Source organism: Athene cunicularia (assembly GCF_003259725.1).
Source record: "Athene cunicularia isolate RWA chromosome 1 unlocalized genomic scaffold, athCun1 chr1_part1, whole genome shotgun sequence".
Taxonomy (NCBI): Eukaryota; Metazoa; Chordata; class Aves; order Strigiformes; family Strigidae; genus Athene; species Athene cunicularia.
In genome coordinates this window covers 91675002-91701032 of record NW_020799091.1, presented here as the reverse complement: position 1 = coordinate 91701032, position 26031 = coordinate 91675002, and the positions used below count along the sequence as shown (strand labels likewise).

Below are 26031 nucleotides of genomic sequence, written 5' to 3'. Positions count from 1 at the left end.
ATTTGACGTTCTTCCTTTTAAATAATATGGTTGACTGCAAAAGGAGCTTCAGATAAATGCAGGATGTTGTTCTATATTAAATGCAGTAGTTTAGCTGTGTGTATTAAATACTGAATTGTGTTCTAATAGATTTTGTCTGTATGTTGTTTCCTCCTACACCAGCCAGAATCCATCCAAATAGTTATTATTCCATTTTTGTATGTTACACCTCACTCTTATTAGTGGAAAGACTGGAAAATCAAAGGTATGAATGACAGTGCCTGGAATCCAGTTTAGAGACCTAAACAATTTCCTCCCTCACTAGAATATTTATTAGAAACATCACAGGGAGGGTCCTTTTCTTACCTGCAGTTGCAAAGTGATCAGTGAATTAACTCTGTGATTAAGGCCCAAACCAGTGTTTTATATTCACTGTGTGAAGGACAAGATCCCACAAAGTATATCACAGGCAGGATATTTCTGCTGGAGAATTGAAACAGTGTAAGGCTAATGAGTGAACAGTAAAAAGAAAAAGTAATACTAGGTAAGAAATTATAGGTGTTGATTTTTATCTCCATTTTATTATCATTTCACTCTGTGTTCCTTGTGAGTTCTGTTAAGTCCTGAAGGGATTTTTCTGGACCTGGGACAGTTGAAAGGGAAGTCAATGAAGGAAGAGGAGTCTATGCCAGGAAAAAAACATCTGAAATTAAGAAATTATTTCAAAAACCCCCCAAAATTCTAGCTTTTGTTTGCAAATCTATGAAAATAAGTTCTAAAAAGCAGATTGTATTTCTCTAATAATATAATAACTTGTCTGGGTTTTTGTCTTTTCAGCCACACTGTGTACTGCTTGCCTCAAAAGAGAATTCAGCCCCAGTAAAGCTTGGTGGCTTTGGGGTAGCAATTCAGTTAGGAGAGTCTGGGCTAGTTGCTGGAGGTAAGAAATTTTCCTTTGAAGTTATAAAATATTATGCATGTTGTACTGCAGAGTTCTGTTCTTCTGACACAGCCTGGCCTACAAAACAAGAGCTCAAAAATTTCACTAAAGACTTTGTGCACACAGTGAAGCAAAATTGCTACTGGAATTTAACATTGTTGTGCATACATATACTGAGTATTAAATTCCTCTAAATGTTACGCAACAGGAGCTTATGCTCATTTGAGCAAAATAAAATTGGAAAAAAGCAAAGAATTTTCCACTTGAATACAATTTTTGGCATAATTCTTCCGTGCTTGACAAAGCAAATCAAATAAAAATGCCATCAGGATTTAAATGTATGTCAAAGTAATTGAGTAAGGACTTACTACAGCATCGTCAATACTCCCTTACATTTCTTAGGTAATTTCTGCCAGAATGCTATGCTGTTTAAGAGCAAAATCTTAATAGTGTGACTTTCATGTGACTCTTTTCTGTGTTTTAATATTTCATTGTAATTATTGCATAAGACATCAATAGCTTGATACGTATGTATATTTTTTGACTATGTGTTTTGCTTTCTGTGGATTTTATTTCCTCTAGCTGCCTTCCATATTGTTCCAGACAATAGGGTTATGCTTTAATCAGCCTGCACAGATGAAGACCCAATCAATTTTCTGATGCTTTCAGAGTAGGAGACCACAACAAAAGATTTTGTTAGTTTTAATATTTTTCTTCAAAACCAGTAACTTACTCTCAGTATCATGCTTCTTCAAAAATTCAGATTTCCTGATCTAATTACTTCAAGGTCTGCGTCAATTTGGCTTTTATATGCTCTTTACATTAAAAAGTAAATCTAATATAAACATACCAACTGCTTCCATTCCCTTCCAGATACCACTAATACCCTGGAAATATCCAAGTATCTTATTACCTAGAGACCTCGATATATCTTTTCAAGGAAAATACCCATTCAGTTAAGCTGCTATTGTTTCCTCAATAAAAAGATTGCTCCTTTCTTTACTTTCCCTGTGTTTCTCATTTTCTGTACCTCAGCCACTGATTTTTTTAGTGATAACTTCCTACACTTTTCTTTTTGATTCTCTCATTTTTCTTCTTTATATTCTCACCGAGCAATTTTATCCATTTCTTCTGTTTCAGCTACTCTTCTGGATATAGTCAGATACAGTGTACTTTATTTCAGACTACTAGCTGTCTCCCAAGAAACCTCAGGTTCAACTTGGAAGAAAAATCCTGCATTTTTCCCCAGATTTGTCATGTCCTTCCCCTTCTGTTACCATTCACTGTTCTGCAATCCCACTCATCATTCATGTGCTCAACCTCCATCAGTTCTGGTCTGGTCTTTCCTTTTCTATATTTTCATTTGATTCTGGCTCTGTTTGCAGTACTTAGAGAAGCTTCTTTCTTAAGCCTCATCAGTATAATATTTCTCTGTGTCTTTTGCCTCATCCATGTCAACTTCTGCCATATCAGTCTGCCTTCATGGTTATTTTTCTCTCAACTCTCATTTCCAATTTGTGGCCTTTTCATTAGCATTTGTTACTTTCAGCTTCCCATTCCTCTCGCTTTCAGTGATACCCTGAGAATTCCATTTCATTTATATACCATGGAAGGTTTCAGTTCTACTACTTGTCTCAAGCTTCCTCCTCAACAGACTTCTTAGCTCTTTCTTCTCATTTTCCTTTTTAGTCTTTATACCACAAACTACATCTGTTATCTGGCAATTCTTTTCCCTTTAGAGTCCTACCTGAAGGCATATTACTAGACAGTCCCCTACACAGCACTTGCAAGCTTTTATTTCTTCAACTTTACGATATCACCCCATATGTGTTATATGAAAGTTAACAACGCTGTCTGTTTGAACTGGACTATATATTTCTTGTAAAAAAAAATTGTTTATCTGCACATTTAAGTAAGTTATCCATATGCTCTATGGATGTTTCATTTTCTAATAATGATAAATTATGGGCACTACTTATTTCTCAGTTGTCTCCTAAATGAAATAGAAACTTTCCTTATAGAGAAGTTTTAGCAGCATAATAACCAACCTGTTCACCTTCACATTCTTTTTCTAATTTTTAGTGAAAAACATTGATTCAGCTTAACATAGTCAATTATTTCCCTTTCAGCATGACAATTCCTGTATTTGATGGTTAACACATCAAAAAATAAACTTTCTATTAAACAGAAGCTATTATGGCATTAAGGTTCTCTTACTGGCCTAAAACCCCATGTGCTCCTACTACATTTTAGTGTTCAGTATACCTTAAAATTTTTACAATAGTGAAAACACACTGTCTTATGCTTACAGAAAGTGCAATACCTGCTAATCTTTCTGTATCTCTGTAATGTGTATTATCACAGTACCCTACCAGAATATACTCTTTTACTAGTGTAAATCCCTATGTAGATGACCCTGGTGTTCAAGAACAGAAATCTTTTTATCTATCTTTATTTTATGTTGCTTGGAGTAGTTTATCTTTTAAGCAAATAAACACTGGCTTTCCATTAGAAAATGCATGTCAACATTGAAAGTAATATACCTATAGTAAAGTTCAACTGATAGGACTCTTCCCTTGATCTTGCGTAAAAAGCCAGCCATTATTCGAAAGCTCTTCAGTATCTACGATGATCACTCTCTTTTGTCTTAGTATTTTTCCTGCTAAAATAGGAGTTGCTATATCTAAAACATTCAGGGGTTACCGGTGTTCTAGAAATTTTTTCCTTGCTTTCATGCATTTGCCTTTGTGCCTTTTTGCTTACCTTTTTACACTGACACACCTGTGACTGGCAAGCCCAGATTGTGTGTAGCCCCAGGAGAACACAAATAGAAGGGAATTTTCTTCCTCAAAGGCTTCAAAGCCTGCCTTCTAGGGCACAGATTTTGCTTTGTTAGGGACTACAGAATTTTTTTAACTTAACAAATGAAATCTTTTTCCCTATGTCTTTAAATTGTTGGGGGGGGGAAGGGGAATTTTTGTAATAAACTATTCCCAGATATTGAAAGTAGACCAGTCCCAATCTTTTGATGTAAGTCCAAAGATAGACTTTTGTTGTTTAGAAGGATTATAATTACAGTGTTCTTTCAAGCAGATAGAGGGTTATTTAACAGAAGTGTAAGGGAGCTCATGATAACAAGCTATGATGTCATATTAGGTACCATTAATGAAAATGTGTGTGGAATAGATCTTAGGAACATGACTGTATTTCATCAGGTAATAACCCAGTCAGGTTTAGTTTTAAGAGTTTAATTATTATTAAGTACAAAATATATATATATAGCCATAATTCATTTTTCGTAAGACCAGAAGGGAAAATATAATGAAACACTTTTTGTTCCACTGTTTTCCCATAAACTGCAATGTGACGAATAAGAGGCATGTGTCATCTCCTGATTTACAAGAAATTGTTTTCATGAGTTACCAATCTCTGAAGGTCTCTTCTTGCTGTTCTTATGATCAGAAAATTTTGCTAAGTGTATTAATTTGAAGCATTGCAGTAGGTACTTCAAGATGGAATTCTGGCAATATAGGCAGTAGTTACAGATCATCATAATTTATAAGTGAACTCTTTTATAAAACTGGATATAGACAGGAAACAGGCCATGTTTGCATAGTTATAATGCAGCTGGAGTAGTGGAACTCTGGGAAGTCAAGTGATTTAATAGAGCAATCTCACATTATGTGATGTCTGTCTTTTTCCTTGGACAGATTTTCTTTCAGAATATGGTATGAATTGTCACAATATTTTCTTAGATAAATGTGACATCAGATTTATCAGATATGAAATATCTTGGATGCTAGATCTTGGGATTTTTAGCTAGTATATGGTATAAAAGTCTGAAGGAACAAAAACCATTGAGTCCACAAGTGGTATTTCCTCTACTTAATCTAGTTCTTTTATCCTGGTTTCAACTAGTGCAAAATATGATAACTATATAGACCTAAATGGTATGAAATTCTATACTAACTGTCAAGTCTTATCTATGGATAGTTAACTGCTTTTCACTTGTTACCTTTAGCAGCAAAATTTCACAGGTACCATGATGCTAATCTAGTCCAGTATTGATTTTTAGGTATTGGTTAGCTCCCCTAAGTTGCTTCAGAATCCTATAGTATCTCAAGAGTTATCCTAACACAACTGTCATCATCTTACCAGAAAACATCTTATATACTCTTAATAGAAGTACAGTACATAAGTATCAAGTGTTCTTGGTTGTTAGCTAGCCTTTTAGCAAAGGAAGGCATTACCATAAATTACCCTGCAAATAAGACACTGGAATTGGGGAGGGGATGGTGTCTTTTAAGTTCCTTATTTTTGTTTTGTTTCTATCAGTGTAAAAATGATCATAGAATCATAGAAAGCTTTGGGTTGGAAAGGACCTTTAAAGGTCACCTAGTCCAATGCCCCTGCTATGAGCAGGGGCATCTTCAGCTGGATCAGGTTGCTCAAAGCCCTGCCCAACCTGACCTTGAATGTTTCCAGGGGTGTTGCATCTACCACTTCTCTGGGCAACCTGTTCCAGTCTTTCTCCAAACTGGATCTTCTTGGTGGTTTTATATACACCAGTTTAATAATCACATTTGAAATGTTGTTTTTCTACACTGCATAAACATTTTTTCCTTTTCATCATCAGTGAATAATACAGCAAATCCTTTTTTTTTTGTTGTTTTCCTCAGAGAGGGAAATGTTTGTAAGCTGAGGTCCTACTAGTATTATTCTTCCACTTAAATAATAGTGTTTCTTTCCCCTGCAAAACAAGAGCACTATTTCACTCTCCTCCCCCCTAAAATAAAAATATGTGAGCCTCCTCAAAGATTTGTCTCTCACAGGCTTTGTTTTATTTAAAAGATACAACTGTGGTTTACTGTCTCTCAGAAATTCCACTTCACATCTGGGTCAATGTATGAGTGCTCACAGGAGGCTATTGTGTTTAAAAGTCAATTTAGGTTTACTTTCTCCATCATAGTTTTATGGCTGAAACGGCCATTGAATCAATTATAATTTGTCTGGTTAACATGTGATCTTTGCTTTGTTTATTTTCTGGACACAAATATCCAGTGACCAGCTGTCTGCTGATGCATCTTTTAAAATACATTTTCTTCAGACACTCTTCTGTACTGAAGCTGAATTGCTTTTTTTTGTTGTTTTTAAATCTATTCATCTTCTCTGTACACCTGCATTAAACATCTCTATTGTCTGGAGTAATGTGGAAAGGAATTAAAAGTATTAAGGTATTAATCTATCTGATCTGTTGTGTGTGATTCTTCAATTCCTTCCACATTATTCTGGACATCCCACTCTTTTAGAAACTCCTTAATTTATGAACATATTTCTTATTACACTATTGTGAGAGGTCAGATGGTGATGTTTATTAGTACCTCACATTTTTTTCCTAAAAATTATTTGTTCCAGTTGTTTCCTTATACATCGTTCAGATACTACTGCTGTTGAAAGACTCTCCTTCTGATATCTTGGTCATCAATCCCCTGCCTTAGGGATGACAAAATCTGATTGGGTCTCTGTATATACTCTTCTTCTTGTGGAAAGCATAGCCCTATTGTCTGGAATAATATGGAAAGAGTCATAGAAACTAAATTATCAGAGGTAAGTCAAAATTTATCTTTAGTGCTTGTAAATGAGATTGACAACACCTGAAGACTGAAGCTCTCTGTTTATCCACAGGAAAAATCAGCAAAATTAGAAATTTTATAAATTGCCTCAAAACTGGCCAGTAAGAAAGCTTACCTCTAGAAATAAGATATCTGATGTGTGTACCTATTCAGGCATTGAGTGCTTCCTAAGTCAGCAAACACTTTGATATAGGCATTTATTTACAATTATTTGGATGGAGACAAGTATCACACTGAATACATACCACTGCTGAGTCTTCATATAGTGATGATTTTCAGTTAATGCTTCTCTAGAACAGATAAGAACGTAGAAGTAGAAGCACATAGACAGAAAATTGTTTCCAGTCTTCCATATGATTTCTTCTCACATACAGATACAACTGAAAATCATGTGTGTATGCATGCCTGCAATATTTATTTAAATAATGTTATTTTTTCATGAGCAGTCATTCAAACATATTCATGAGTGTTCTTATATCCTGAAGAATAAAAGACCTGTAGAAGGCAGAAGTTATCTATTAAAGAGAGAAAAATGCCTTTGCTTAATCTTCTTTCTCATGCTGCCTCCAAAAAGATTCAAAGCTTCTCCAAAAACACAAAATCCAAAAGCTTCTAAAATATTTTAAAATAACTTAATTGTTGAGAACAATTTTAAAATTTTATACTGGATGTGTTTAGGAGGGAAATTTTCTATGAGATAATTTTCAGCAGAAGTGATACTTAGTCTACAGAGCACTGAGTATTCATGATTTTAGAAGGCTGCTGTCTATAGATTTTGTTTATACTATTACTGATACTCACAGTTCCTGTAGTTGCAACACAGGAAAAATCCCTATCTATGTAAGTTTATGTGTGCGTAAGTGCAGCTCAGCAGTCCTTGGTCAGGTCAGTTTTTAGACTAACCTTAAAATCATCATTTGCTCCTTGGATCAACCCAGTGAAGTGCTTAGTTGTCATGAGAATGACAGCTGTCCCAGAAATTAGTTTATCCTGTTTAAGTTTCTAATACATACATACACATATATATGGGTTTGTTTTAAATTCTGTTTAACAGGACAGTTTAGGCTCAATCAGTTAAGTTTGTTTGATCAGGGTTTTCCTTTTCATGGAGGTGAAATTGTGATTTCTACCACCACTGCCACCCCCCTGTCTAAAGTATCAGGATCTTGTAATCTGCACTAAAAAGGTTACAAAACCAAATCATTCTGCAATTATTTTCGCTAATTATGACCTAGCAGTAGTAAATGGCAGGATTTGATTGTTAGCCTAGCCTTCTTTCTCATTTAATTTGTATTTATGGAGTTCTCATTTTAAATTTAAAAGGCAGTATTCAGGTTTAGTAGTACTGATTTTCAGCATGCAGTTAAGTAGCATCCATTTTCCATCAAGTTTGTACCAGCATCCTGTTGGGGTCTTAAACATCTGTGTAGAATATTACCTGTTACTGAACAAGTTTATTCCTTCTGTTCAGCATCAAGCAGTTCATTAAATCGAATTTTTATGGTATGTTGCTTTTGAGCCAGGGCAACAGAGATCCATTTCTTCTGCCTGTGATCTAAGATCTTTAACTTCCAGTGAAAGAAAATTTGGGATGATCAGAGAGAGACAGTGGATTTTAGCCATAACTTCTAAGTCTGTCAGTTTGTCTGTAAGAGCACCTGAGGAATAAGTAAACATGCAGCCTCACATTCTGAAGTGAGGTCACCAGATAAAGTTAAATAGGATCCTCAGAGAATCAAGAGGCTGTAATTTGTCTACACAGAAAGTAAGAAATAAACCTCAAGAAGCTTGTTCTGTTAGAAAAAAATGTGTCTATGGAGAAAAATTATAATATGATGAAGGTCATTGATAATGAACCAGAGTGCTGGCAGTGGATGCCTACTGCATAAGAAATGCTTGCATATTGTGTTTTGTCCGCAGTTCTCATAAGCATACTGTTGCAAGTTATGTTTGTTACTTGTTGATATTCGTAGTTTTGTAAGTATTTTTGTATTTCCTTGCCTTGTGGTCAGGAAGTGAATTAGAGGGGCAAAGAAAATCTAAAATCAAGACCCTGCTTTGCAAAATTTAGGGAAGGCAATTAAGGCTCCATTTCAAGAAACTGTTCTGTTCTGCATATATTTATGATGTGTATAAATAATGAAGGATTTTTCTTGCTTATCAATTTCTACAAAATAGTTATAACTTAAACATTATTTGTTGAAGGGGAGAAGGAAGTTAAAAGATATGCACTTTTGATAGTCTCTTGATACTGTAGATTACTTATTTTATACAGCCCATGATTAAAACAGGTAAGGTGATATTTGAAAACTAAAAATTAAAGAAACAAGCTGTATCTTTGGAGGAAAATTCATCTTTTTTTCCCCATTTAATCAGTATTCTGTATGTTAATACCATCATAACCATGTGTGGTGGGTTGACCTTGGCTAAGGGCCACCGGCTGCTCACTCCCTCCCTCTCCTTAGCAGAGCAGGGGGAGAAAATAGGATGAAAAAGCTCATGAGTCAAGGTAAATAAATGCAAACTGCTTACAAGTTAGCATCACAGGTAAAACAGACTTGACCTGGGAAAAACTAGTTTAATTTATTGCCAATTCAAATGGATTTGGATAGTGGTAAACAAAAACAAAAATGAAATCCCCGCCTCCTCTCCTCCCTTTCCCAGGCTCCACTTCATTCGCTCACCCCTGACTCCCTTATCTCCCAACCCTGAGTGGTGCAGGGCAATGGGGAATGGGGGTCTGTGGTCACTCTGCTGCACCTTTCTCCTCACGCTTTTCCCCTGCTTCTGCGTAGGTCCTCACATGGCTGCAGTCCTTCAGGACAAGCCTGCTCCTGCATCAGTCCTCCACAAGCCATAGTTCCTTCAAGGAATATCCACCTGCTCCAGCATGGGGTCCTCCCTGGGCTGCAAGGTGGATACCTGCTCTGGTGTGGGGTGCTGCAGGGGTGTACCTGCTGCACCGTGGCCTCTCTAGAGGCTGCAGGGGATTCTCTGCTGGGCCACCTGGAGCACCTCTTCTGCTTTCTCCTGCTCTCGCCTTGGTGTTCACAGGCCGTTTCTCACACTTTTTCCCATACTCCTCACTGCTGGGCAATGTTTTTCCTTTCTTACACACTCTTTCCCTGAGGCACCACCATCTCAGCTGCTGGGTTCAGCTGTGCCCTGCAGTGGGTCCACTGGAGCCAGCTGTGTGGCATGGGGCAGCCCCAGCCTCTCCTCACAGAGAGCACCCCTGCAGTCTTCCACTGCCAACACCTTAACGCCTAAACACCTACGCCACATAATGTTATTGTGTTGCTTACGTAGCATGTGTTCCTGCTAAATATGCTATTTTACACCATAGGAGAAAATGTAGGATGGGTCATTTTTTGCAAGGACACATTTTCCTCAGAACAAGATGTTCTGTATGTCAGCCTTCACTGCAGTGTAAATGCCCATCAGACTTAAAGGTATTGGCAAAAAAAACCCAAAACCAAAACTCAAACCTTTAGGTTGACTTCTCACAGCACATGGCCATTTTTTTACCGTGTTCATCTCTGCAGTTGTTTACTTAAAACACAAAAAAGGTCCCGAGCTGAGAGGAGTGACATAATTATTGGAGATACACAATGAAACAACTTAGGTATCATTTGATACATAGGATTCTTAGTTTCATTAGCTACTTGATTTAGATGACTGTGTATCTCTGTGAAGTTTAATGCCTATTTTAAATAGCTTTTGTTTGTCCTTGTCTTCTAGTGATTTCTGCTTCACTTTTCTCTAGAATTTCCAGATTTGACAACAGCAATTAGAAAGCCTGGTAGGAAGGCGGAATCTTCAGAATATATATGATTTTCCATTCATGTTGCTAAAAGATACTTAAATGAACTTTATTGCCACAAATGTTTTTTTCAATGCATAAGAAAGGTTACACCTGCTCCAAAATTGCACATGAGTACCTCTGCGCCCAAATGCCAGGAAGTTTACCACTGAGATAAACAAGCCTAGGGTAAGCCAGGCTGCTCTGCGGTCTTGCATGATGTCTTCTGTACTAAAGATTTCCAGACTGTGGTGTGCATACCACCAATGTCACATGAGCAGTTTTAAGTGATACACAAATACTGTTTGAACAGGCAGGTGTTGCTGCTTATGTACATGTGTAGCCTGATACAGAGTTGTGACAGCTTTTGCTGTCACAAATTATGGCATCTTGGGGGAAGAAAAGTTAGGAAGCCTTTATACATGTAGATTTGTAGGCCTATTAAAAAAAAAGGGGGGGGGCAAAAAATCTATGTTCTCAGCAATTTGTGCATAGTAGATGTATATACTTTCCATTTTCCTTCCCCTTCCTATCACCAGGAATCTAAAAGAGAGAGATTTGGGGTCATCTAAGGAGATAATTCTTTACCTTATATTTGTGGTCTTGAAGATCTGGCTTTGACGTTTTTAACTTTCCTGAGTTAGGCAGAAAGATATGTCACAAGCCTATAATCATGTAGAACCAAGAAGAACATCCATCTCTGTCCAAAGTAAACATCCTTCCTCTTCCCTCAGTGATATGAGGCCTAAGCTGGACTTGCAGCATCTGCTGGTTTACTTTTAGCCGGGGAAGGCACTGCCCCTTTGCCATCATGTCAACCTAGACTGCATGGACTTTTTAAGACTAGCTAGCTTAGTGGTGAGGTAATGTTCCTTTGTCACAGACAGATTCCTAACATTTATTTGGCTGAGGGAATGCCTCATAAAGTGAGAATGAAAAGGTTTAACACGAAGCCAGGTGAAAAAGTTTTATGATGGTGGTGTTTCTCCTTCAGAAGAGCATGGGGAAAAAGCTACTGTCCTTCTGTCAGTTTTTTAATCCTTGTAGATGCAAAACAGAGCAAGAAGGAACTGGTTAACATAGATAGCATGGTCACATATTCCTGCATTAGGTGGCATAAACAAAGGAGGGTCTTTACTGAGTAAGCTCTTGCCAAGTAGTCACCTAGGTGTTTGTTACCAGAACTAACTCACATTCAAATGGTGTGCAGACTCGCTTTACAAGACAGTACTGAATTAAATATGTGTCATGTGAACATGTCAGATTCTCTGGGCTGCATTGCAAACTCTCCTAGCCAGCACAAAGGTGCTACAAGCCTTAAACGGAGCCTCTGAAGTCCGCTGTAGTATCAGTGAGAAAGAATAATTTGTGAAGTTGGTACGAGTGGTAACAGTTTGCTACAGTTGTGGTTTTTTTCTTCTGTTGGTATTTGGTGGAACCAGGGTAGTCCAAAGACTACAGTGTTTGTGTCAGTGATCCTCTGAGCATTCAAAGCTTAATTCTTGCAAATCCCATGCAGTGAAAAAAAACATCTTTACAATGGGAAACATTTATAGAGAGGTAAAATGTTTGTTGCTTTTATTTAGCTTAATGTGTTACATAGAAATTGAATGAAGTCACGATAATCAGTTTATCCACTCAAAAGATTACTTGGTACTAAATATGTTTTGTTTCTGTGGGTCTACATTCGTTACCATCCAAAATCATGGAACCATGACTGTGTGGCACTCATTGAAAGCACTCCGTGAAACAAATTAGCATTATCTTTTTATCTGTCTACTTTGCCTACTTCAAATAAATGAACAACACATTTGCTAGCATTTTGCATTCTTGTTGGCAGTTTCCTAGACTGGCTAAGGTTTGGGAAGAGCATCAGACCCAACTATGCTCTTGCCAATTAGAGGCAGCTTTTTCCAAGTAAGAAGTGTGGACTATCTTTGTACATGCTCTCTGGATAAATAATACCTGATTCAAAGATTGTCCAAATGTATATTTTTACTTTTATGTGCATGTTTTTGATATAAGTCTTGTTTCACAGTCTGCAGGGTAGGATAGAACATTCCCCAATTTATAAAATTATAAATCAAGCAAAAGGGAAACTACTGATTTGTTTCACTGGATATATTTAATCAATACTAAACTTAAGGAAAATACTGTTTAAAGCTTAACCCATGAACAAAACATAAAACCGTTTTAGTTTAATGCAGTGACATTCTTCATTTCCATGTTTGACACACATCATTTTGACTCAATTTTGGTTTTATTTCCATTTAGGGCGTGTAGGAACACCTCACTTTATGGCCCCAGAAGTGGTAAAAAGGGAACCTTATGGGAAGCCTGTAGATGTTTGGGGTTGTGGCGTGATCCTTTTTATCCTGCTAAGCGGTTGTTTGCCTTTTTATGGAACGAAGGAAAGATTATTTGAAGGCATTATTAAAGGAAAATACAAGGTAAGTGACAATATACCTGTATGCTTTTCCAGTGAGTTGAGCTCTGCTGGTAAAATTTCTGGAAGTTGATTTTGGTGTTTAGCCTGATGTAAATTTGAAGCTTATAGAAATTCCTGTGTTACACATGAAGAGAGATTATTTTCTCTCTCCAGTCTATCTTGTTCCTGCTGTGTTTTGTATCAATGTTAGAAATTAAAATATGGAAATACTTACTCAGATGAAATATTAAATGGGTGCAGCAACTAGCTCTTAATTGTACATTGAGCACAGTAGGATTACTTGAGCTTTAACTGTGAAGTATTACATACTGTATGTTACCTTAGGCTTATAGATCATCTAATTTTTTTAATCAGCTAAAAGAGCTATTATAAAGACTGGTCATCATATTGCCCTGATTTAAAACAAGATGTATGTTACTGTAAAGATGTAGTTATGTGTTTTTCTTTTTAGTACAGTATGTACTAAAGTGCAGCTGATGATTTAAAAGGAGCCACTTGCAACTGAAAGCAAATCAGTGTGTTTACAAGATACCACAAAGTGCTCTACTTTGCAATCAAGGTCATACATGAGCTGTGTGTTAGAGAATTAAGAATGGAAACTCCACAAACTGTCTGATAGTCTGTAATATGGTTTAGGAATTATTTTATTATATGAACTTAACAGTAGTCTGCTTAAATGTAAGTGACAGCAGTGGTACTGCACTTGATCAGGAGCACATTTTTCATTCTTTAAATTTCGTATTCCTAGAAAAAGCAGGGTTTTTTCATGGTACTATTTTTTGGGATTGCCTAGGCTGGTAGACATTCTGGTTTCATTTTATGGGAGATTTCTTTATGGAATCTCTTAAGCAGCTAAAACCTTCTGGAAGCGTACAAGTTAACTTCTCTTTCTTTAAAAAAAAGTCATGGCCAGCACATTGTGTCTTCTCAGTTCCTTTTCTGCTCCTGTTTCCACAATAATATGTCTATTCAGTGAAAATAGTATAAGGGTTTCAAAACAGTCTTGCTGCAAATTTGTAATTACCTCCATTTCATTAGAGCTGAAAAAGAAATGACAGATCACAACTTTAAATGTGTATTTCATAGCCAGATAATGTTCCAGAGTGCTCCACTTTAAAGCGATCATTTTTCATAAAGACTGATTTTAAATAAAATGGACCTCTTTAAATGAACAGATCATAACATTGAAAACAGTCCAGTTATTTTGAATTTTCATTTAGTACCTTTGTAAAATTAGCAGCATACCATCTAGATAAAACTTAAGTTCTTCATAACTTCAAGAAGTACTAGAAATAGCTTAGAGATAGAATCCTTTATCACAGAAAGAATTTATCGGGTGTCCATTGTCTCAACTAGTTGGATACAAACCTGCAATACACACAAGATGAAAATGCATCCTTCACATTGTTGTCTCCTAAGATGCAGTTCTGCTCTAAAAAGTGTTGCAATTGCTTGTTTTGTTGATTATATGTCAGTATGCTTTCCTACCTGAGAGGCTGAAGATGCTTAAGTGTCATAAAATTGAAAGGAATATATTGGTAAGAGCCATGGGACAGGACCAGAGTAGTTTACAACAGGCATTAGCTTACTCCCTTCTTGCTCAGCAACACTGGTATGAATTTGTGTGTTGATATAGATAGATTGTCATGCCATTCCTTATATTGATTTCAGGAGTACATTTAATTTCTACGTTTATCATATGCATAGTTAACTGTCAGATAAAGCCAAATTATTTTTTTCTTTTTCTAGTGAAGGGTCACTTTTATCTGAGCAGAAAGTAGCATAGGTAGAAAATTATATTGTGATTATAGCATAATACTAAGGATATGTCAGCTTTCATGTGATACAGTGCTCACTCTTTTCAATTTTTAATGCCATTTCAGTAGCAACTAATACACAGTTTTGTAAGTTATTAAAAAAAACTAGAAACTTTCTTTTATGTTTATTGTGATAAAATGCTTACAAGTACCAACCACTTGCAATTACTTTACATAAAAAGTAGGTTCTTTTCTATATTCTTCTTCCTGATTTTTTTTTTTCTTGCTTGTAATCAGATGAATCCTAGGCAATGGAGCCATATTTCTGAAAGTGCCAAAGATCTGGTACGCCGCATGCTTATGCTGGATCCAGCAGAAAGGATAACAGTATACGAAGCACTGAATCATCCCTGGTTGAAGGTAGTAAAAGCAGCTGTTTACATACCAGTTTTCTCTTCAAGAAAGAAAAAGATTTATTTCTTTCTTTCTTTGAACTTTTCAAAGCAGACATGACATTATACAAAATATGTGATAATATGCTTTAAATTCTTTGCAAGATTAGAACCTCAGTTTTTGATAATTGCTAGGCTTGAACTCTTGCTTATGCATTTTTGGCAGCATCGGAGTATAGGGAGTAGAACTGCATAGAATAAAGCTTGAAGAAGGTATTCATGTAACTTTCTGTGGCTCTCAAACTCCAGAGGAGTAATATCTGATATCTTCTTTGCTCAGTTATATATAGGCCTGCTTTCTTACATTAGATTCCTGAAATATCCCACCAGACTGAAAGAAGTATGTAGTGGTTTCTTGCTTAAAGGCTGCTGGAACTACATAATATTATATGGCATCTGGTAATCCACTTATTTTTCAGTGGTGGCAGAATTTACAACACAGTTTGAATCAGTGGAAGAGTAGTTGCTAGATGCTGAAGATGAACAACAGGAGCAGGAGAATATACACTGAGCTTCTCAGCAGTCCTATTAGGACACTGAAGTTGGAGAATGATGGGTGTGTTGCAGATTTGAAACATGGCAAGCACTAGTTCAGAGCACTGTATTTTCTCTGGCAGAAACAATTGAATTGAGTATTATTCTTTGTTACCCTCTTTTCTTTTTTCTTTTTTTTTTTTTTTTTTTGGAAGTCATAATATCATTAACTTAAACAGGGCACTTATTTGGAAAGAGTGCTATTCTCACATCTGCTCCTGGACTGTTTGTATGTTCTACATTACACAAATATTGACACCAGAAAAATCCACAGAAAAAGAACCTGGGAAACACTGGCTCATATCTTCTTCTCCCTCCAAGTAAATGGTCTAACTACTAGTGAAAGGAGTCATTCTCTGTTCTCTTTGTGGCTCTAACTGTTGTATTCCTCACTGCAGAATGGTCTAGCTTATAAAAGGAGGGCAGGAGTGTGAACCTCTCGGGAAGAACAGTGGTTATGAGGCACTCTTCTGAATATTGGGAAACTGCAGGTTCAGACCTTTCCACTCGAAAGGAGCCAAAGTTCTGTCTGTTCATCTATCTGTTCATCATAGTGTATCAAATATTTCAAAGAGCATAGGAATGGACACCGTGTTTGAGAATCCCAAATGATTGTACTCCAGTGAGTCTGTGGTAAACACAGGTGATCTGGTTTTACCTGCTTATCATTTGACTTTTTCCTCACTTTGTGAGCTTACCCCCATTTTAGGTGCTAAAGCAAGGGTTTTGTTCAGGGTTATTTTTCCATTTTTGTTGTTTGAGCAACTAAACTGATTAGGCTTTTTAAAAAGATTATTTGTTAAAAGACAAGGAGAGAGAAGATTTGGTTTGAGACAACTTTGTTTCCAATCTTAGTCCAGCATTCTGTCAGTCAGTCCTCTCTTATTTTTGCCTACAGTAAACTGCCATCCCTGCTGACTCAGAATTTTCTTCTAGACCATCTATGGATAGCAGCCAAATACAGCATGAGACAGAGACATCTTTAGTGCCATAGAGAGACTGAATTACTTCTGCCAGTGATTTCACTCTGAGTCAGGAGATGCATGTGATAAATATTTACATTAAATTAATAAGTGTATGTAGCTTCTGTGATGATTTGGGGCAGGGGAAGAAAGTTAGCTGCTCTAAGTCCTGCCCTCACTGTCCACTGTTCATTATCAGATTTTTCATCTGCATCTACAGTGGAGAATTCTTCCTGTAAGCTAGCACCTGGTGTCACCAGCCGTTGAGCTGGCAATTCCTCCTCTGTTGGACACTTACACCGTCTCTCAAGCTTACCTGAAGTATCAAGCACCCATTAAAAGTGCACTTGAATACACTGTTTCACTGATATTTGTGAATCACAACCAGAACTACTTTGTGCTTGCCAGGTTCAAAGTTCAAGACCAGCCACGAATTGGCTATCAACACAACAGTAAAGCAAAAGGCTAGGGTCTTCCTACAAAGTGGAAAACAAAATTACAAAAAAGAAATATCCCTGGCTCACGTGAAGAATATTTTAAGAAGATTTTTTACCCTCTCAGTTTCAGTTTCTTGAAGTTTTCCTTAAGTTGCCACAAATCCTTATTCTCCTTAGGATACTTATTAGCTGGTACATTTCTTGTCTAATCTCATAAAGTCAAGAGAATATTAAGAGCTTGTATTTAATGTTTCTTACATTTTGGGTTTTTGTGGGGTTTTTTAAGGAGAGAGACCGCTATGCATACAAGATTCATCTTCCAGAAACAGTAGAACAATTGAGAAAATTCAATGCAAGACGAAAATTAAAGGTAAAATTAATGTAATGATAAAATAATGTAATTACTTAACTTGAATTTTGTGTGGTACTTTATTCATTTTAAATGTGCTAAAAGAAATCTATGCTCTGAAGTCGTCAAGAAAATAAAAAGTTTAAACAAGCCTCCACAGTTGTTTATTGCAATGATATCTTGTTAAGGTTGTTCATCCTTTCTTTCTTAATGAACACCTTTTGAACTAAATTTTTTGTGCAAATTGTCTGGTATCAACCAAGGTGTGTATGAGATCTTCATCTTAAATTAATTAAGTAATTCTGTGTTATATGAATTACAGAGGAGAGAATAGTACAATTGCTTCTGTTATTATTGTGTTATGCTTATAATAAAATAATAATGTTTTAATGTCTTTTTTCAGGAAGAGCAAAGATGTATACTTCAGTTTATCCCCTTTATATTTAACTATACATAAGATTATTTCTTAGCCATTTTGAAAAGAATTATAACATTTTAGCCCAAAACAACGTGGTTACCCTTCAGTTCCTATCTTGGAAAGTTTAACAGAAACATTTTTAAATTCACTGAAAAGTTTAGAAAATTTTAACAGAAACATGCAGCATTACAATTCATGAGGTTTTTTCATCATTTCTAATAAAACACAGAATCAAGAGTAAACACTGAGTTGCTGCTTTGCAAAGATTTAATGTAGCTGCAAAAATAGCTGATGGTTAGGATGCAACAGTGGCCATAGTTCACGATAAACAGCACTTTCTTGTAGGTGGTTTTTATGTCTGAGTAATGCTTTCATTAAAATGTTAGCTAGTACATTTTAGAATATGACCTGTTTTCCTTTCTGAAAGATGCACTTTCAGATCTTTCCCAGATTTCTTCCTGGGGAGGCCACTATATTTAATCTCCTGAGATCTTTCATACCTGTACTATTTGTTTTCTACCGTTTTATCCAAAGCACTGTTCTGCAGAATGTTTCTTGAAATTGCTTGTCTATTTTGCCTACTGCCACAAATGTAAGACATTAAAACCTGAGTGGTTAAACTGTAATTTACTTGAATGAGTAAATACATGTCAGAGCAGATAACTGTTTTTCTGGCTTTGTAACTTCCCATGTAATACTTATTCTAGGAGCCTGAGATTATCACATTTTCATATGTAATACATTATGGATATCAAATATGCTAGTGCTGTCGGTGTCAGATTCTGACAGTTTCTCAAGTAACAATGTAATGTGTTGTTTTAAAGAGTCAATTTTTATACTTGCTAAGCCACCAAATCAGGTAAGAAAGAAAGAGAAATAAATTATTTTGTTTACATTGTACTATGGGAACTTATGCCTCACTGATTATTTTAAGTGCTTTCCCATAAATTGTCCTTATGAATCTCCTCTCAAAGAATTTATTTACTATTTGTTAGAGTACTGTATGACCAGCTCTTCTGTTAGGTATGGTCGCTGGTAACAGTGAAATAGAGCTGAAGATTAAAATTTATTTACTTCTCACTGAGAAGGTCAATACAAGAGAGACCTTGGGAGACTGAGTGATCCAAGGTGTGTGGAAATGTTTCATTATTATTCTTTTGTGTAATTTAGATTTTGTGGGTATTTTTGTTCAGGGGGCAGTACTAGCAGCTGTGTCAAGCCACAAATTCAACTCCTTCTATGGTGACCCCCCTGAAGAGCTGCCAGACTTCTCTGAAGACCCCACCTCCTCAGGTAGTTTAACAGAAAGTATATTTACTGCAGTTAACCTGTCAATTCTATACTGACTAGAGTACCAAGTATTTACTAATTTCTCATGGTTTTATAGAGTTGGATAGTAAGTTAATGTTTAAATGTGAAAGAATAAATAATTTTCAGTCTTAATGGTGTTAGTGACTGGAGAAGATAAAGAGAAAAAATCTCTACACAGTTGTAAGTTTCTACAGAAATTCTGTCTGATTTTTTATTTGTTGTATGTACATTTAATTACAAATAATGCTATAACCTCATATTTCTCTTTATATTACTTGAGTGTAAAAGCTTATTGAAATTTTGTCTTGAATTCTGAGGCAGCAGCAAGGTTCTCATACCTTACTAACAGTTATTTATAAATTGAAACCATTGTGTACCAGTTTCCTGACCTCTTGTTTTATAGAACAGTAAGATTAAGATGTCTCCTCTTTAAAGCACGCTAGACAGTACTTCTGATACTGTAACCTAGGCCCCCAAATCTTCAGAGAGAGACAATACATGTACCTCAGGGACCTCCCAACAAACTTCAGAGGGGAAGATAATACCTTTGCTGTGCTGTAAGCATGTATCTAGGCCTTGGGCAGGACAGTGATTTTATTCCAGGGAGTCCTTTTAATTTAAATACTGTTGCAGTCCCTGTACTAACACAGCCCAGTCATAGTTAATTTTGATCTATCTGATCTAAAATTAGAATTTAGAATCAAGTTAAATGAACTTTCAAGAAAAAGCTAAGGCTAATAGGACTTAAATGGTACCGACAGACTTATTTTAGTTGTACACTAACTTTACTAGAAGATATTTCAGGAATTTAATTGCATGTGTTGAACTACTGTGTGATAATTCTCTTTCCTAATACTTTTATAGGTGAGAAAATAACTTATTCACTGCATATGTTAAGTTTTCCTTTTCTGCTCTTTCATATGAGCAAGTAATTTTTATAAATTATTTCAATGTCATTAATATAGGAATCGGGGGCAAATTTTTTTGTTGAAATTCTTAAATTTCACTTCTTGGAAATCAAGTTTGAGTACTTAAATTAAAAGATTTCTTCATCCTTAGAGATGCATACTGCTCATAATTTCCATAGAAGTGAACAGGAATCTCAGGTCATTTTTTGCAAATAAGTAATTGCAGTTTCATGTCTTAACTTCAGGCAGCTAGTTTTCAAATACTTGATGTATTTGTAAGTAAGGAGTCATATATTCTTTTACAGAAAGAATAAGTAGGATTTACTTCACCCAGAATTACTTGTAGTGCTTTAAATTTTGTTTCCAGCTACTTCCTCCATTTCGATAAAATGAACAGGCCACCAACATGCTTGTCAGTGGTAACTTTCTCAGTCTAAAAACTGCAGTTCCTCTTTATGGTTTCAGTCTCACATCAACAGGGCATGTGTCTTCCTCACAGAGTGATGTAATTGCAGATATCAATATACAGCCAAGGTACAAGTTGTTTGTTTTTTTTTTCTGCTCACAGAATACATTAATCCAGTAAACATGTAAATTCGACAGAATATCTGTGCTGGATCCATTGTTATCTTGTGTTCATCTCTGAAATAACTGAAACAATAGCTTGGATTTCTCAGAAAGGCATCATTATTCTCTAAAATAACATTGTTGATCTCACTGATGGGAGATCATAGTGATCAGGAGACCATACTAAGTGGGTAGTTTTCATGATGTTTTCCTGACTGACTACATTAGCTGATAAAATTTTTAATATCACAGGGTAAACATGGGGGCTTGTGAGAAAAGATACTGCAACTCTCAGCTTCTGAAATTGCTAGATACAGAAATCTATTTTGTTTCCTCTTCCAAAGTGCTCTAATAAAGTTTTCAGATATTTCTGGCTTGCAAACATAGGCTCTTGTGTGGATTCTAAACTGAACTAGTTTATAGAAATTAGGCATAAAACTCTTGAATTGCAGTAGAAACTTGACTATCTTAAGGTTATTTAAGTTGCCTTCCTAACATCTCATAATGTTATTCCGGATCATAAACTCTAATGAAGAGCGTTTAATATTTTAAATGTTGCTGCCTATTTAATCCTCCCATAAAATTTCATGAAGCTTATCATTAAAATTAAATTATTTGTCAAAAATGGGCAAATGTGTAACTCCTACTGAGCTAAAGATGCAGAAATATAAATGCTTATTAGGTTATGCAAATTGTATATCCTGTCCTCCTGCAGGTCTTCTAAACACAGAAACAGAAAACTTCAGTTCTTTTTTTTTCCAGATTAATCTAGAGGTGTTCTTCCTCAGAGTTCAGTGAACCTGGATTTGCTGGAACCTTTGAGCATCTTCCTGTACTACCAAAGTAATAGCCTGGGATATGAAGGCACTATAGATAGCAAGTCTTTTCTGAGGTGCAGAATCACGAAGGATATTCTTGTTAGAGAGCTTTCCAATGAGGGTCAGCAAATTGCATAACTAAATTAGTTGGGAATGAAGACAGATAAATTTCATTTAAAGTCAACCAGGTATTTTTCTGTACACATCTTCCTTTCATTCCTACAAAGTGTGTTCATAATTCTTGGTTCCTAGGGCTTGTTCGGGCTTGTTTTCCTCTTTTGTCAACAAGTGTCCTCTGAAGGACTTAATCCCACTTTCATTCTGTTGGTAACATGGCAGAAGTCAGTCCTGCTGAATTTAAAATATTTTGAAAAATTAGGTAAATATTTTTAAACTAAATTATTATTTTACTGCTGACAGGCTGTGTTCACTAACTTCTTTAGTAAAGTCACTAAACCGCTCAAATGACAAGTGTATTGTAAATTTTTTTTGCTAGAACGTAAAACATTTGACTTTCAGGTTGCTGTCTTCAAGACATTGTAAAATCTCAATCTCCCAAGACAGTGAATGTTTTAGATATTTTTAATATGCTGAAACAAACAAATCAGAAGTTAGCAATCAGCAGCCCTAAAGACTTCAACTGGCACGTGAGAAAAATTGGCCCAGTAGAGAGTATTTGAAGCAGACCGTGAAATTAAGTAGGTGCCAGAGAAATTCACAATCAGTTTGCTCTCTGCTGCCCTTCCCCATCCAACTACCTCCCCTCTTCCCAGCCCTCCCTGACCCTCTTGTAACCTGATTGCACATTCCTCCCTTTTGCTTCTTCAGCTCATCCATTCTATAGCAGCCGAAGGAAAGGCTGCAGAACTGTTCAACATTTTGACTTGGGATGCTGAATTCAGGAAGACCATGTAGTTTACTTTGGAGTTTCAAGTAGATTCAGGATGTTTAAGTTGTTAGGCCAACAGTTAGAAAAGCCCATAAATTGAAGAGGTTTTTCATAACACTGTGTTCCCAAAAACTTTTCTGTAGCCACATTTTCAGAACTACTGAGTCAGTGTTAGGAGTTGAGCCAGTGGATAGTCCATAATCTTTGGAAAACTGTGTAACTGACTTTTAGATTAAAGCAAACCTTACATTTTGGTTAAAGGACTTTATAATGCCTGTTTGAATTGCTTGGTTTATAGTGCTCGTATTCTGAAATGTGACTAACATGTTTCAGAGTAGCTTTTTGCTGCAGTTATAGACTGAAAGGCATTTTATAATGCTGTGTTTCAGTTTAACCACACAGAAAGTACAGCAGAATATTTTATAACAGGCTGACTGTCCAAATGTATTTATTTAGCCTAGGCTAACAAATAGTGCGGTTGCAGTACTTCCTGAACATTTATGTGCTTTCTGAGCTCTGTGGTAACAGTATAAATTGATGAACATAGAAGCAGTGCTTTTACATTGCACAGAAAGCAGGCACTTTAAGTCTACATCAGTGTTTCTAGCTTGTTTTCTCAAACTGCAAGGCACAAATTTCATATGGCATTTTTACAAATGCATTTTGATATTTTGTCTCAGGATTGTTCAATGTGAATTGAAATTTTCATTCTTTTTTTATCTTGTTAGACTCTATATTGTCATATCAAATGAGATTTTTAAAAGTATGATTTTTCAAATTTAGAAGTATAATAATGGGAAAAAAACTGAATCTGATAGTCTTTCAAAGTGAGATCAAACAGCAAATGTATGACCAAGATCATGTTTCCAACATACATGGAACTAGCTTAACTCACAAGTTAGTGAGTTGTTAGTAGTTTTATGGGATCCAGATTACGTGAAATGTGGGCAATATAAGCCCATATCTTGAAAATGATCAGTCTCATTGATTCAATGAAAAGAAATACTGTTGTTATGTGAAAATTACTACTGATTTTATAAACATTTGCAAAGGATCTTGTGTGATATTTTTAAATATGAGTGCTTGGAAAAAAAATTACATTCACCTTTAATTTATATAACATGCTGTTGTACTTTCTCTGTAGTTAAATTGAATTTATTAATTCCTCATCTAGTATTACAGGTATAACTGACTATCAGTTTTGAGATTGTGAGTCTGAGTGTTTTCAGTACTCCATTATTATCTCTATGATTTTTCAGCTCTTTAAGTTTTGTTCTGATACGTTTAAAGAGAAAAACTTAAGTATATAAAGTCACTGTTAATTAAAATCAATAATAAAGTGGTTGTATTTCTAAATGGTTCTCATAATGGTTCTCACTGAAACTTCTGTACAAAAATGTATTTCAATATAATATTGCTAAATTGTACTCAGTAAATGTAAGTATATTAATTAATGTTACACTTCACTTGCAGTATTTTGAAATAGTTCACCTCTTACAGTATTCTTACTTGAAATCATTTTTTGTCCATGACTTTTTTAAAATGGTTTAACCAATGTTGAAAAAAGTCTGGTATTCTAGATACCTAACACTGCATATATGTGCTACTTTCCCAATGCCAAGTGTTTGTTTTCCTCCCATTGCAGTCCACAAGTCCCATTTGCTTCACACATGGAAATCATATTAAAAAAATGGGGGGGAGGTCTTGTCACTTTGTTCATATTAATTTGTTTCTAAACTAGTGTGCTAGGTTGCAGCTTTATAAATCGCTTGTTCTGAAATCTTCATACTGTTTGTTTGTCCAAATGCTGCCATCCTACTAGGACTTCTAGCAGCAGAAAGTAGGTATCCCTTTGTTTTCCTTTAAGGTGTATCATTCAGCTATGGTGTGTGTCTTTGCATGTTTAAAAATCAGCTTTCTTCTCTTTTCTATTTTCAGTTTTAATACTGCCTGTTCAAGAAAAATAGCCTGTATGATTTTGACTAAATCTGTCTAACTTTGAAAGTGTAGTAAACCAGAATTATTTCCAGGGAATTCTGAAGATTCTAGTTTAGAGGCAGTATTAAAATTACCTGTTTCTTTGTTTTCAATATTTGCAACACAACTAAAATAGAATTTAATTTTCATTAAATTAATAAAGAATAAAATTGTTTGGGTTTGCATTTCAGTTCCAAAATTAATGTTTTCATGGATTAATGGTCTTTTTTCTCCTAATTCTATAAACATATACTGTGATATTAGTCATACATTCTTTTCTTGCAATACCCTTGCATGAATTTTCTTGATCATTCTCTGTTGATGTGATACATGATACATGCATATGCATTTTGTATATGCATACACCTGATTTAAATAACAATCCAATATGTGTCTTCTTAATGAAGGAATATTATTGACATGTAGGGCGGAGGTTCTGCTGCAAGTTAGCTTCACACTTTGTGAGAGACTGAAAGTGAAAGCACTACTAAAGCCTGCAGAGTATACTAGCTAGACAGAGGAGAGGATGTGAAAATCTAGACCCTTTGATATTAAAAAATTCAGCATCTCTAAAATGCAAACTATAAAAAATGGTCATCTTCCTGCAGCATTTTAAGATTTGTAGGCTAACAGTTCTTCTTCCGTCCTAGGTCATGGCAGCAAGACATATGTCCATGTCTCCATTTCTGATTAAAATCATGGAATTTTTTTTGTTGCTGTCTGGTTCATTCTTTAGATCTTGCAGGTTGTGGAGGATGTTGCTCCTTGTCCTCCTATTTGCCTGTCTCAGAAGACCTGTCCAGTAATACAAGAATACAGTGGATTCTTATGTAAAAGCTTTGCAACGGTATTATTTTCATATAGTTGTAGGGAAAAGACACCTTGTGCAGAGCCACTGCCACTGATTTTTGGTTTTAGTTTGTGCATAGAGACCTTATGCAGTAAACTTACTGACTGATAAGAGTGTGCTGCCTTTGTACTGGTCAGAAGAGGGTTTCCATATATTTTTGCAATTAGGAAGAAAGTATCTAAGGAAGTGTAATAGTGAAAGACATTCATTTGTTAAAATATTTATTTGTTTAGTTGCATGTGAGTTGTGCTACCTGTAAGGTGTGGGTCTGGTCTGTAAAACAATACCATCTCAACTACACATTTTTTACCACGACACTAGACTGCCTTCTGTCATATGTGTGGCTAGTTGCACAGTGAGAGATAACTGGGAAAAGAAATTGGCAAACTTTGTGTAAAGGTTGCAAGTATGGAGACAGGAGAAAGCTGGAGACATGCATACACACAGCGCCTCTGTGTGTGTGAAATAAAACGAAAGTTAGCTTCAAAATCAAGCATAAGTTTATCCCCACCCCCTTCCCTCTCTCTGCCCCACCTTCCCCCTCACCCTCCCCCTTTTGTTTTTTTTCTTTCCATATATAGTATTCACTGCATTCCTTCTCCTGTTTAGGAACACCACTCCCCTTCCCTTTTTTCTTTGTTTTCTCTTTTACTCTTTCTCCCTATTTTCATCCCCTACACCTATTTCCTTTGGTTTTCTTCTCTGGATTTACATGTCTGTCTTTCCCATCTTGTATTCCATAGTTGCTCTTACCTTCTTTAATTTATTTGTAAAACCCAATACCCTTCCATCACATCACTTGCTTTTTTCTGCAGTTTCAACTGTAGTTTTAACTGTATGAGTTTCAGTAAGGCCAAATGCCGGGGGCTGCCCTTGGGCCACAACAACCCCCAGCAGCGCTACAGGCTTGGGGAGGAGTGGCTGGAGAGCTGTCAGTCAGAGAGGGACCTGGGGGTGCTGATTGACAGCCGGCTGAACAGGAGCCAGCAGTGTGCCCAG

General features: G+C 35.9%; 1 protein-coding gene across 14 annotated transcripts in view; it reads left to right on the top strand.

The window, feature by feature from the left end:
• CASK (calcium/calmodulin dependent serine protein kinase) overlaps positions 1–26031 on the top strand; it is a 199469-nt gene that overhangs the window by 102232 nt on the left and 71206 nt on the right. For 9 of the 14 annotated variants that reach the window (XM_026841586.1, XM_026841435.1, XM_026841196.1 and 6 more), the window contains exons 6-11: positions 817–919; positions 12629–12804; positions 14858–14980; positions 17232–17315; positions 18906–19005; positions 24028–24045. In XM_026841586.1, the coding sequence (XP_026697387.1) occupies positions 817–919; positions 12629–12804; positions 14858–14980; positions 17232–17315; positions 18906–19005; positions 24028–24045 (604 nt within the window). Of the gene's footprint in view, positions 1–816; positions 920–6416; positions 6527–12628; positions 12805–14857; positions 14981–17231; positions 17316–18905; positions 19006–24027; positions 24046–26031 lie in introns of those variants that run through there. The other 5 variants (XM_026841024.1, XM_026841827.1, XM_026841743.1 and 2 more) reach the window with 2 other exon arrangements.